General features: G+C 39.1%; 1 protein-coding gene across 2 annotated transcripts in view; it reads right to left on the bottom strand.

Moving 5' to 3' along the window:
• RBKS (ribokinase) overlaps window positions 1-12,945 on the bottom strand; it is a 95,725-nt gene that overhangs the window by 29,899 nt on the left and 52,881 nt on the right. For both annotated transcript variants that reach the window (XM_025262340.3, XM_025262341.3), the window contains exons 6-7: window positions 10,066-10,157; window positions 4,805-4,993 (exon numbers count right to left, since the gene is read on the bottom strand). In XM_025262340.3, the coding sequence (XP_025118125.3) occupies window positions 4,805-4,993; window positions 10,066-10,157 (281 nt within the window). The remainder of the gene's footprint in view (window positions 1-4,804; window positions 4,994-10,065; window positions 10,158-12,945) is intronic.

The following is a 12,945-nucleotide window of genomic DNA, read 5'->3' as shown; positions in this document are numbered from 1 at the left end:
TGAATTCCCCCCAAGATTTACAGATATATGACTGGAAAATAAAAAAGTTGGCTATATTTAGGTTGCACAGCAGGAGTTTTTGCTAAGGTGTAATGGATGAGGAGGAAGAGAAAAGGGAGAAGGTTACAAACCGCCTGAGAGCCAGTAATACCCTCCTGACATGAAAGTGAAGGAGCCCATTTATTCAGAAGAAAATGCCTCCCTGGGAGTTCCTCACCTCACCAGGTGCATTAGCTCATCTTTACCAGGCTTATGAAGAAGCTGAACAGTTGTGTGCAGAACAAGCAAGAGTTTTAATAATGAAAGTGCTGGATGAGAGGAGAAAGACAGCGTACAAAAGCTTGAGGGAGATTCTACGCCCAGAAAATAACTACCCTTGTTTCCTGTGGCACCTTCGTTGCTTGGAGTTGAGGAGAAGGATGTTGAGTGCCCATTCAGTAGATTTAGTAGAGCAATTAAGTGAAAGATTCTTTATCACAAGAGTATCCATTAGTGAAGTAGCTTTTTGTTATTTTTGTCTGTTCTTTGTTTTCTCAATTGAGAGAGAAATACACACACCATAAAATTCACCCTTAAAAAGTGCACAATTCAGTGATTTTGAGTATATCCGCAGGGTTGTGCAACCATCAGCACTATCTAATTCTAGGACATTTTTTATTACCCCCAAGAGGAAGCCCTATGCCCATTAGCAGTCACTCCCCTTTCTGCCCCGTCTAGTAACTGTCAATTCACTTTCTGTTTCAACAGATTTACCTACTCTGGATATCTCATATAAATTGAAGTGAATTTATATGAAGGGTACAATATGTAGACTTTTATGCCTACCTTCTTTCACTTAGTATAATGTTTCAGATGTTTATCCATGCCATAGCATGTATCAGGATTCCTTTCTTTGGCTGAATAATATTCTATCATATGTGTCTACCACAATTCGTTTATCCATTTATATCAGTTGATGAAATTTGGTTTGTTTCCAATTTTGGTCTTTTATGAATAATGCTGTGTGAATACTTGTAGATAAGGTTCTGTGTAATATAAATTTTTATCTCTTTTGGCTATATACCTGGAAGGAGAATTGCTGAGCCTGTTGTAATTCTAAATTTAACTTTTTGAAGCACTTCCATAGCGTTTTCCAAAGTGGCTACATCATCTTGCATTCCTGCAGGCAATGTTTGAGGCTTCTGATTTCTCACATCTTAGTCCAGAGTTGCTATTATCTGTTTTTGATTATGGCCATCCTAGTGAGTGTGAAATGGTACCTCTTTGTGTTTTGCCATTAAAAAAAAAATCCAAGCCATCCATATACATAGTGGATGTACACTAAAAGACAAAGCTTAAAGTGTAAATGTCCCATTCCTCTCCACTCCCATTTCTATGAAGGAAATACTTTAAATTCTTTTATTGCTTTCCTCTGTTTTTATCTTCTATTTCTTGGAGTGTTTATACTGTGTGGTTTTTTTTTTTTTTAAATCTGTTTTAGATATTATCTGTTGAATTCTAGCTAAAGAAGATGAGCATTTAGTTCTCTTATCTTCCCTGATGTGCACGCAAATACACATTCATTTTATTTTTCCATTTTCACAATATGATTATAATCTCCATGTTTGGTTAATTAATTATTGTTTCACCCTTAAATTCTGCAAGAGAGCTAAAAATCTCTGGGCGTATTCAAACACACTGAATAGCTGGCTATTCCACTATTTCTTTCTTTTTCCTTGTTTCTTTTTTGTTTCTGGAAGACATTCCTTCCGGAATGGAAGAGCCCTCCAAGCTCCTGCTCTAATCTGGACTGACTGAGGATGGGGTTTCTGCATAGCTATTGTCCTGGAACTTTCCTTCATTGTCACTGACTTCTCTCTCTCTCTCTCTTTTTAATTAGTTTATTTTTTAATTGAAGGATAATTGCTTTACAGAATTTTGTTGTTTTCTGTCAAACCTCAACATGAATCAGCCATAGGTATATCCTCTCCCTTTTGAACCTCCCTTCCACCTCCCTAGCCATCCCACTCCTCTAGATTGATACAGAGCCTCTGTTTGAGTTTTCTGAGGCATACAGCAAATTCCTGTTGGCTCTCTATTTTACATATGGTAATGTAAGTTTCCATGTTACTCTATCCATACATCTCAGCCTCTCCTCCCCTCTCCCCATGTCCATAAGTCTGTTCTCTATGTCTGTTTCTCTATTGCTGCCCTGCAAATAAATTCTTCAGTACCAAGTTGCATCACCTGTTTCCTGGACCCTATATCTTCCTCGGTCTTAGTTTTATCCCAGTTTACACCAGCGTATCTTTCAGTATCTTTATTCCTCTGTCCCTCCATTACTATCTTCCTTTGTGCTTAATAGATATTTTCTAGTGTACCATTTAACTATCTTGATTTTTTCTTTTTTTTTTGTTCTTAGTAATTGTAGTTAGTTGGTGATTCCAATTAACACCTTAACTTAACCTAGTTTAGATTAATATTAACTTAATTTCAGGAGCATACAAAGTTGTTTATGGATGCTTTCATGTTACCACGATAGTGCTGAGTGGTTTTAACAAAGCATGTATGCATATGGCATATAAAGCCTAAAACTCTACCATCTGGCCCTTCACAGAAAACTTGTCAATCCTGATCCAGCACCCTGATCTTCCTGATCCCATCTTCTCTCTCTTGCCTCCAAGTATTAAGTAATCTGTTCTCTCTAAACTGTCACTGCTTCTCACCTTTCCTGAACCTTAAGAATTAATTGCAGGAGCTCAGAAACCAAACGAAAGGGCACAAGACAATATCAGTGAAGTGTGAAAACCTCCTTGGCGCACACGGCTGTACCTAAGATGCTCAAAGTTATTACCCACCCTCATCTGTGAAAGCCAATCCTTCAACGTGAAATCACTGAGCATTATTACTATTGATTCCAATTTGAACATTTCCAAGGCTAGTTTCTCCAATCAGTCCTATACCCAAGCAGTGCATTTCCACATGAATGTTCTGTGTGGGCACAGGTGGCTTTCCCTGATCAGTATCCACTTCCCATCCTCTGAAAAGAGCTCTTTGATTTTTATTTGACATCGGGGATGGGATCATGATGTGAGATAGTGCGGGAAGGGGGCTGCCAGGGGCTACCACCCGGAGGGTGCCGGTCTGAGCTCAAAGCCCACCACAAGGCAAGCAGAGCTGACAGAGCAAGGGTGAACAAGTGAGTCCTGAGGACACGGTTTAGTCTCTGCGTTCTGTCGTACCTTTGAATGTTCTACTTATGTGCACCAGATACAACCCTTGTTTGGAGTTAAGTCGTTTAGGTTGTACTTCTGGTTGGTAACTATGAGCGAAAGGAGTTGTGACTGCCACAGATGCTGAAAGCAGAGGCTGAGCCACTTCTCGGCAGCCATAGAGGTCCGACAGCTTCACAAGGACCCTTTGTTTTATTTTCAGCAAAAGAGAACAAACTCTTCTGCTCTAGTTCAGGACCTAGAATAGTTTTAGTCTAATGGAGGACTTCCCTGTTGGCTCAGACGGTAAAGTGTCTGTCTATAACGCGGGAGACCTGGGTTCGATCCCTGGGTCAGGAAAATCCCCTGGAGAAGGAAATGGCAACCCACTCCAGTATTCTTGCCTTGAAAATTCCATGGAAGGAGGAGCCTGATAGGCTACAGTCCATGGGATCTCTAAGAGTCAGACACGACTGAGCAACTTCACTTACTCAATGGAGGACTGAGTTCAGAACTAATAAGGAGTCTCTCAAATGCAAGTTACTGTCTTTCTCGACAAAGCAGAAGAACGAGTGGTTTCAGAAATAAGTAAATATGATGAGAATAACACTGCCAAGTATAGTTTATCAAATTCCTGATAAAGCACATTTTAAAAAGCATTCAGGATGTAATTTTATGTAATAGAAGTACTCCTTGCACTTACGTATTTCAACACATATTTGTATCTAAAACTTTATCAAATGCCCATAAACTTCTGTTTTGATAAATGATCCACATTTTAAAGTCTTTCCTAAGCAACAAAATAAACATACTGTATAAATATAATAAAACATACAATATATAATAAATTAAATATATTATCTAGTATATATATATAATACAATAGTAACTAGTGCTCCTTGCTATTTCATTCTAGGCAAGAGGCTTGTAAGATCCGGCAGTGTGCTTATTGTTTAAAAATCTGGCCCCATGAGGGCAGAGACTTTGTCTTGTACATCACTATATGCTGCTAAGTCACTTTAGTTGTGTCCAACTCTGTGCGACCCCATAGACAGTAGCCCACCAGGCTCCCCCATCCCTGGGATTCTCCAGGCAAGAACACTGGAGTGGGTTGCCATTTCCTTCTCTAATGATGAAAGTGAAAAGTGAAAGTGAAGCCGCTCAGTCGTGTCCAACTCGCAGCGACCCCATGGACTGCAGCCCACCATGCTCCTCCGTCCATGGGATTTTCCAGGCAAGAGTACTGGAGTGGGGTGCCACTGCCTTCTCCACATCACTATATATATGCACGTAATACATGACTGGCATATAGCAGGTATTCAATCAAGGCTTATTCAATGAATGAATGAATAAAGGTAATATGGGTATAATTTTACTGATATTCCAGTTTTATGGAGGAAACTGATTCAAAGAGGCTAAGGGACTTGTATAAAGTCCCACAGTGGGCTAGAGAAGGTTAAGATACAGTTCTCCAACCTGATTGATTGTTCTTCTCTTCCAACATATTACCTCTTAGGGCCTCTACTGCATGATCCAAAAATTCAGGTGCAGTATCTTAGTTACTAAATGATGATTTTCAAAGGCCAAAAGGATTCTGAAATTGAAAAACCTACCGTAGTATCCACAGCCTTGACCTTCTCCGTGGGAATGTGCTTTGGGACAGGTTCTGTCTGTGACAGCATCACACATCCTTCAGCACCTAAGGTGATGATTACGACCTGGCAGCCCCTTTCCAGGAGCACCAACGCAGCCCTCCCAGCATCTGTGGGGCTGCAGACCTCAAGGCCGGTCAGAATCTCAGCCTGAAATACACAAAAGAGAAATGAAACAGTGTTGAGAATAAGTGACTGGGTCCACTTCTAGATTAGATCTGTTTTTCTAGGAGATATCTCCCTTCTTTTTCATAACAACCAAGGTCATGGCAAACACTGGTGGATACTGGAAATAAATGAAATAATAACAGGGACAACAAAAAAACTATGAAAGATGTTCCTGGGACAACTGGGAAAATTTAAATGTGGCCTGAATATTAGATGATAGTATAGAATTACTGATAATTTTCCTAGGTGTGATAATAGTATTGTGGTTCCTCTTAGGAGATGCAAGCTGAAGTGTTCAGGGTTGAGGGATCATGTCTGCAGCTTACTCGCAAATAATTCAACCAAAACAAAAATAAATACACACAGGGGAGAGGGGAAGCCAATGGAGCAAAATGGTAACAACTGATTAGGTGGAGAGGATATGAGTATTCATTGCCCATTTAGCTTTTCCTTATTTATGATGATTTTCCTAATAAAGAGTTAGAAAGAAGGGAAGGGGGGAGGGAGGAAAAGAAGGAAGCAAGGGGCCACTGCCAATGATTTTTGATGTAAATCATACCCATAACTTTCACACCTAAATCCTTTTAGTCCTCTCTTGGGCCATAATGCCTTTTTCATATTACTAGTTTGCAAACCATTCATTTCTTCTGTTTGTTTTGCTTGAGAAGATGGAAGCAGAGTAGGAGAGGCTCTGATATACAGCAGAAAAAGTAACGCACTGACATTCAGAGACCTCCAGTGCTCACTCACCTGGAAACTTCTCCAAGTCACATAAAATCTGTAAAATGTGGGGCTTGGACAGGATCAGTAGTTTCTCCCAGAATATAAACAAGACTCTAGCTAAGTAGGGGTGAAGGGCTGCAGTCCTGCTTCCTTGCCCGGCCAGCATCTCCGGGGAACCTTTATGGTTTTGAGATAAGCAGCTGAAAGTACACTGGACTAGATGAATCATGTGATGCTTTTTGACATAAAAAGTTTATAGCCAGATTCTGTCTTTTCTGTGTTACAGTTTAATCATATACCATATTTACTTAAGAGTGGGTCTGTCCCTTCCTGTGCTTGCTCCAAACGTGCCCAGATTAACCCTTCTTGCTGCCTATAAATCATCTCAGTATCTGCTCATTCTTGGTGTCAGTTTTCCCAAGAGCACAGGTTTCACTAACCTCACCATGTACCCCCCAGCTTGATCTTTTCCATAGACCCTTTCAGTCTGAGTGGGTTATACTGTGAGGCCACTTTCCTTTTTCTTTTTATAAAAAAGAAGGTTTGCATTAATCTTCATTACTGGGATCACTTATGTACATTGAGCTGGATGGTTCATTTTCAGAAACATTGATTTCTTGTGGTTTTTAAAAAACCTTTTAAACAGCTATTCTTTAATGAAAAAATCTTGAACATGAAAAATAATGCATAAACACTCATGTACTTACCACCCACCTTTAATAAATTTTACTTAATTTTATTAAATTGTACTTTATTTGCTTCTAATATTTTTCTTTAAAAAAGTTAAATGATATCTTCCACATATATTATTTAGCAATGTAGTTTTCCTCTTAACATTTAAAAATTTGTGTTGATATATATAGCTTAAAAAAAAAAAAAACTGCTCTGTATTCCATACTGCAAATATGCTACAGTTTAAACAAAATCTGTTCTCTTTCTCATGGACACTTTCATTTTTTTCCATTTTCCCCCTTTATAAGCAATGATGTATTGGATATTCTTGATATTTATATGTAATCTTTTTTCCTCTAGCTGTTTAAAAATATTTTTATCTTTATTAAACCCCTTGATTTTATACAGTTCCAGTAAAATGTACATTAATAGAAAGTTATATTTATTTACTTTATATGGTGCTTTTAATACACTTTTGATGTTTTGAGGGCTCATGTCTTTTCTCAATTCTAGAAAACACCCTGCAGTTTTTCCTCTAATAGAGTTTCTCTTCAGTTCCATTCTCGTCTTCCTTCAGTGCAGTTTGACACATGTTGAAGCCTCTCAATCTGTCCTTCATTTCTCTAATTTCCTTTTTAATAGTTAACTATTTTTCTTTTTGTACTATTTTCCAGGAGAATTGAGTTTTCTTCCTCCAGGTGAACTGATCAAGATTCTCTTTCAGTTTTCAAATTCTTCATCCCACTTTAATGTTTATCTTTCTATGAGTGCTTTAAAATTTTTTTCAATGACTACTTTTTCATTTTCAAGACTTCTGATTGGTTGGTTTTCATATTCACATACCATTGCTTCAATTCTGTTTTTCTTTCACAATTTCTTCTTTTTAAAAAATTTTTAATTGGAGGATAATTGCTTTACAGTGTTGTGCTGGTTTCTGCCAACAACAGTGTGAATCAGCCGCAAGTATACATTATGTTCCCTCCCTCTTGAACCGTCCTTCCATCCCACCCCATCTCACCTTTCTAGGCTATCATAGAGCGCCAGGTTGAGCTCCCTGTGTTCACCTTTTTTAATGAATGAGAATCTTAATCATACTTATTTTAAAGTCTTTTTTGCACTGTTTTATTATTTGGATTTCATCTGGGGCAAATTCCTCTTCAGATTGTTGATTCTGCTGGATCTCTCGCAGCAGTACCTTTCTGTGTCTGCAGGCTCGCTGTGAGGTGGAGAGTCTGCAGATTTCACTCCCACCAGGTTTATCCCTGTCTTTCTAGTGGTTTAATGGCTGCATCCACTAGGTCCCAGAGTGAGATGTTACATCGACAACAGGGAGTTCCTCTTCTGGGGTTCTTGGCAATACTGTACCGCCCGTCCAATCTCTACGTCATCAGTTGGCTTGGTTTTCTTTCTGATCTGAGGCAGTCTCTCTGTTCTCCTATCTCCACATGTTGGGAGCCTTCTACGTGTTCTCAGCATAGCAGCTTCCACCACTCTTTCCTTAGCAGGAAAGCCTTTGCCCAGCACTTCTGGTTTCCAGCCATGGGCACTGCTCCATGCTCCCATGAGTGGCACCCTTTCAGTGCCCATTACCCATCCAGCCAACAATGCCAGCTTCTGGGGCTGGAGTACAGCATACCCAGGGCTAAATGCTCTGTGATTCTGTTCCATTTCTGATCTGTAGAGTTATTTACCTTGTTTTTGAGCTTGTATGTTTTCGTTGTCTCTTTTTATATTTATGAATCAGTGGTTTGTATGTGGGGCGCAAGGTGTATCTTAGAGCATGTATTTACACTGTTATCATGATTAGAAGTCATCCATGAGAATGTTAAGTTTAAAAATTTTTTTTATTCCATTAAGTTTTTGAGGTCAATTTCCTTAAAGACCAGAGTTCAATTCATTTGTTCATTCATTCCATAAGGATTTACTAGGTGCCAACTATGTTCCAAATATAATATAAAAGGTGAAAATTTCCAAAGATAACTATCAATATATTATCACGTTGTATATGCTCTTTTCACACTGTGACAATGAAAATCTTCTATTGAGAGGGTACCAGGGTGTACTTTCCTATGTCAATCATTAGAATGGGCTAGAAAAGACGCTGTGTGACTTACAAAAGTCACATAAAAGCTACCATGTCTTCTGCCGGGCTCTTGTGCTCTCTCCTTCACCCTTCCTTAGGAGACTGGATCTAGTGGGAACCTAACTTCCATATTGTGAGGAAGCCCAGGCCACAAGGAGAAGCCATGTGTAAGTGTTCTGGCCAACAGCCAGCATGTGAGTGAAAGAAGCTTTAGATGATTCCAGCCCTCAGTCTTTGAGTCTTCTAGCTGAGACCCCCAGATATTGCAGAGGAGAAACGAATCATGTCGCTGTGTCCTGTCTCACTTCCTGATGCACAGAAACCATGATGGACATAAATAGTTACTGTTGTTGTAAGCCACTGGATTTGGGGGTAATTGATTATGCAGCAAAGATAGCCATTGGGATACAACAGTGAATAAGAGATGTCCATGCCCTTCCAGGAGAAGACGGAGGTATTGAATAAGGAATCCGAGCTGTGATGAGTGTTTGAAGAATAAACAGTGATGCTCTGTAAGTGTCTAACAGGGAAATCTCAACCAGTTTGGCAGTTGAGGTTAGTCTAACATCTTATTGTGAAATGGCCACTATCTCCCACAGTTTCTTTTTCCCAGCACAATGCTTGGCTGTGATGGTTGCTCAAAAATATTGCGTAACCTATTGTGGCTTCTTGAAATTATTCTCCTTGTGGCAGTCTTCTTTCTTGTTTCCTTTATGTTCTTGAGAGATGAACTTAACCAAAAGGCAGATCAGGAAATCCTAAAAACCTTCATTCGGCCTCTGTACCAAGTGGAAAACTACTATTACAGTTTATTAATTATAAACTGTCTTTCTCTGTATGTTGCATTGTATAATACGTCTTGCCTCGCAATGGTGGGGGTGAGTGCTGGTCTAAAACTGTCTAGTCGATAAAAGGGAAAACATGGAAATTTTTTCCCTAAAATACTTCAGAATGAGTGGCATGATATGAATCTATATAGACATTTTATGCAGATATATACATTATGACCCTGAGATGGACTGAGAGGGTGGTTCCCCGACGGAGTTGCCACCAAGGGCTTCCCATGGCATCAATGGAACCTGTGTCTGTCTACCAATGCAGTCACAGGGTCTTCACAACAGAATGTAGCAGATGCTCCAGGGTTATATGTTAATTATTAATAGCACTGCTTGATAAAATATAGGACTTTCAGTTAAACTTGAATTTCAGATAAACAACAAGTAATTTTATAGTATGTTTAGTATATTATTTCTTGTTTGTCTGAAATTCAAGTTTAACTGGGTGTCATACTTTTGTTTGCTCTCTCTGGCAGTTCTAATGGTAATTAGTCCATAGACTATGGAATGATTAAATAAGAAAACAGAACATGGGTATGACTCAGGGAATCCTTTTCCTTCTAGGACTGACTACTTTCCTTTTTTTCTACAACCCAGTCATCCAAAAAAATCTGTTTTCATTATGCCCAAGAATTCACATGCATTAAGGTTCATGTGGTTAGTCCTGGATTCTTTGCTTTATCCACATACATGAAAGTCTTTTGGTCTCTCAAGGAATGAGCACAACCTTCCATCCTTACCTCACTTTCATTGCAGCAGAACACATCCGAGAGGGTGTAGAACTCGGGGTCCAGGTCAGCAATGGCAGGCGCCGGATTGAACAATGTTTTCACTACAAAGGAGTGAAAAGGGAGTTCCGTGGTTACTGTTTTTAACATGGTGCATTTGTGAACATTCAGTAAGAGAAACCCCTGAGTACAACCATTTTCCCCCAGCAGATTAAAAAAATCAACTTAGTTATAGATGTAGAAAAGTTTGGACTGTCAATCTCTGTGATAGCCTAGTATCAATTCCTTCTTATGTCCATTTGGTCTGCTTTTTACTTTTCAACATTTCAGCCCCAAGGGCAAGCATCAGTATTTACAACTAAGGTGGTAACAATGGCTGCACCTTCTTTGGTCTTACTCAAAGTTCTGGCAAAGAGCAAGAAGAACATTAAAGAAGAATTTGAATGATGTGGCATGAAAGGACATGTGCAAATGTGAACATCCAGGCTGGTGAACATTTTTGCAGATTACTTTAAGCACTTTTAGTCGCAAGGCTAGTTCGTAAATGCATTTTCCAGGAAAAAAATAAAGACATGATAGAAAGGAAACAATGAACAGCTCAAAAATTTCCTGGCAAGGATAGTAAGTACATGCATTTCATGTACATATGCATGTTTTGAGCACCTATTCTTTTAATATCTTACAAATATATTCCACGTACTCACGCAACCATGCACATGCACACAAAAGCTTACAATCTTGGCTTCTATGGGCAATCTGGGAACATAAAGTAAAGATTGATAAAGGAGGAGAAATTCAATCAGAGGCTGAGAGCTAGCTCTGATAGGAGACTGCAAGAGGAGAGTGGGTGGGGACAGCAGAAAGGGGAAAGATGAGAATGTCACAGCCACCACGGTGTCAGAAGTACATTTTTCAGAGGAGGAAAGTGAGCCTCAGAGATGAGGTCAGCCTGAGGACACACACTGGGAGATGGTTAAGCAGGGTCCCTACCCAGGGTCCTCTAGCTTGAAGTCTAGGGTTTAGTCATTTCTCAAGTGGTTGCCTCTCTAGGACAGGACTTTGTCCATAGCAACACAAGCCCCCCATGCCAATGCACAGTATTTAACAATAGTCTTTGTTGTGGAACTTTGTAAACATTTTTAAAAAGTATTTAAAAATTATATTCACAGGAAGTTCTCCTGTCAAAACACTTATGTATCCACCAGAATACCTGACTAGATTGGTCGGTTTTTTTTTTTAACTTATTTTTAATTGGAGGATAGTTGCTTTACAGTGTTGTGTTGGTTTCTTGGTTGGTCATCTTTTCCTTACCCAGGTCCACTGACTTATGTGTTTAGTAACTCTAATTTACTATAAACCTGCAGAGTAAAATACTCTAGCTGCAGTCCTCAGAGACTCTTCTAGAACAGTGGTTCACAAACTTGGCTGCATATCAGCCTCGCTGGGAGAGCTTATTAAAATGCCCGATTTCTGGGTTCCACCTTCACTGAATCAGAATCTCCGGGGCTAAGGTCAGTGAGTGTGCATAGTAACAAGTTCTGTAAGTGGCTCTCCTGTGGTTAGTTTGGTGCAGATCCATCCATGTTCCTGGGGAAGATGTGTATCTGCACGTAGCTAGTGAAAGCTGTCCACTCCTTCTGCCTGGGGAAGTGAGCTGGTGTATGGCTGCACCTTCTTTGGTCTTACTCAACATTTTGGTTTGGTCGGTGGATGTTGACCAGCGGTTTGTAGGCCAATGCTATTCCCACATTTTCATTATTTTAGAATCTAGAATGTCCACCCACAGAAATTCTATGGTATATTTTTGGCTGCTCATATTTTTGCACAGGGCTATTGTGAAGCTTAAATTAGAAAATGGATGTAAAAGCCCTGTGTAAACTGTAAAGTGTTGTACAAAAGTAAAGGATTATTACTGTTATTGTATTGTCCTTTAGCCATAGCCCCATACCCCCGCCTGTCCACCCATCTTGTCTGCCTTCTGTTGAAGTTTGGATCCTGGCAAAAATCTCTCTCATTGGTTTTCCCGCTTCAGCAAGGTCTCAGAGATGTCAATTATGCATAAAGGCTGTCATTGCCCAGCATTCTAAAACACCCATTTAGTTTTTAGGTTTTCAAAACAAATATGTTGTTCCCTATTTTCCACAGGCATAGAGTTGAAACACCATTGCTCACCCTATCTGATCCTCAGTTCTGCACCCAGCAGCTCTGAGCACAGGTTAAAGCAAGCTGTCAGAATGGAACAATGGGACAGAGTCATTTTTCTTATAAAAGTTCCATTTTATTGCAAAAGAGCCTTGATCTAGCAATTCCTTTTCTAAACCTGTCCTACACACACACACCCAGGCCTGCAAAGATGAGGCACAGTAGTGTTCATTCAGCTCTGCTTATAACAGAAAAAAAACAAAAGAAACTAAGTATCTATCAGAGTAGATAAAAAATTATGACAAATACTCCCGGCTGCTATGCAAAAAAATGAAGCAGATCTCTGTTTTGTCATAGAAAGACTTCTATAATTTATTTATAAGTAAAAAAGTATTATAGTAAAGTCTGTGCTAAGAGTCCCCTCTTTTTTTAAACAAAAGAAATAAAATATAACTATATGTATATTTATATTTATATACCTACACAGAAGAGAAAAAAGTCTGAGAGATTACTCACTAAATTAATAAGTGATTAGTTACAAAAGGCTGAGAATAAATCTGACCACAGATTAGCTGCTATATACCATGCAAAGACAAAATTCTTAAAATATATATACTATCTCACATCAAAAAACAAGTACACTCTGAGTGAAATGATATAATGTTTTGGTTTCATTTCTAAATAATCCAAGGGTATAAGTGAAACAAGATTGGCTAAGTGTTGATAACTGTTGAAGCTAATGATAGTATA

This window comes from Bubalus bubalis, chromosome 12, assembly GCF_019923935.1.
Source record: "Bubalus bubalis isolate 160015118507 breed Murrah chromosome 12, NDDB_SH_1, whole genome shotgun sequence".
NCBI classification, from domain to species: Eukaryota; Metazoa; Chordata; class Mammalia; order Artiodactyla; family Bovidae; genus Bubalus; species Bubalus bubalis.
The sequence above is the reverse complement of the archived record's forward strand: the minus strand, read 5'-3'. Positions and strand labels throughout refer to the sequence as shown.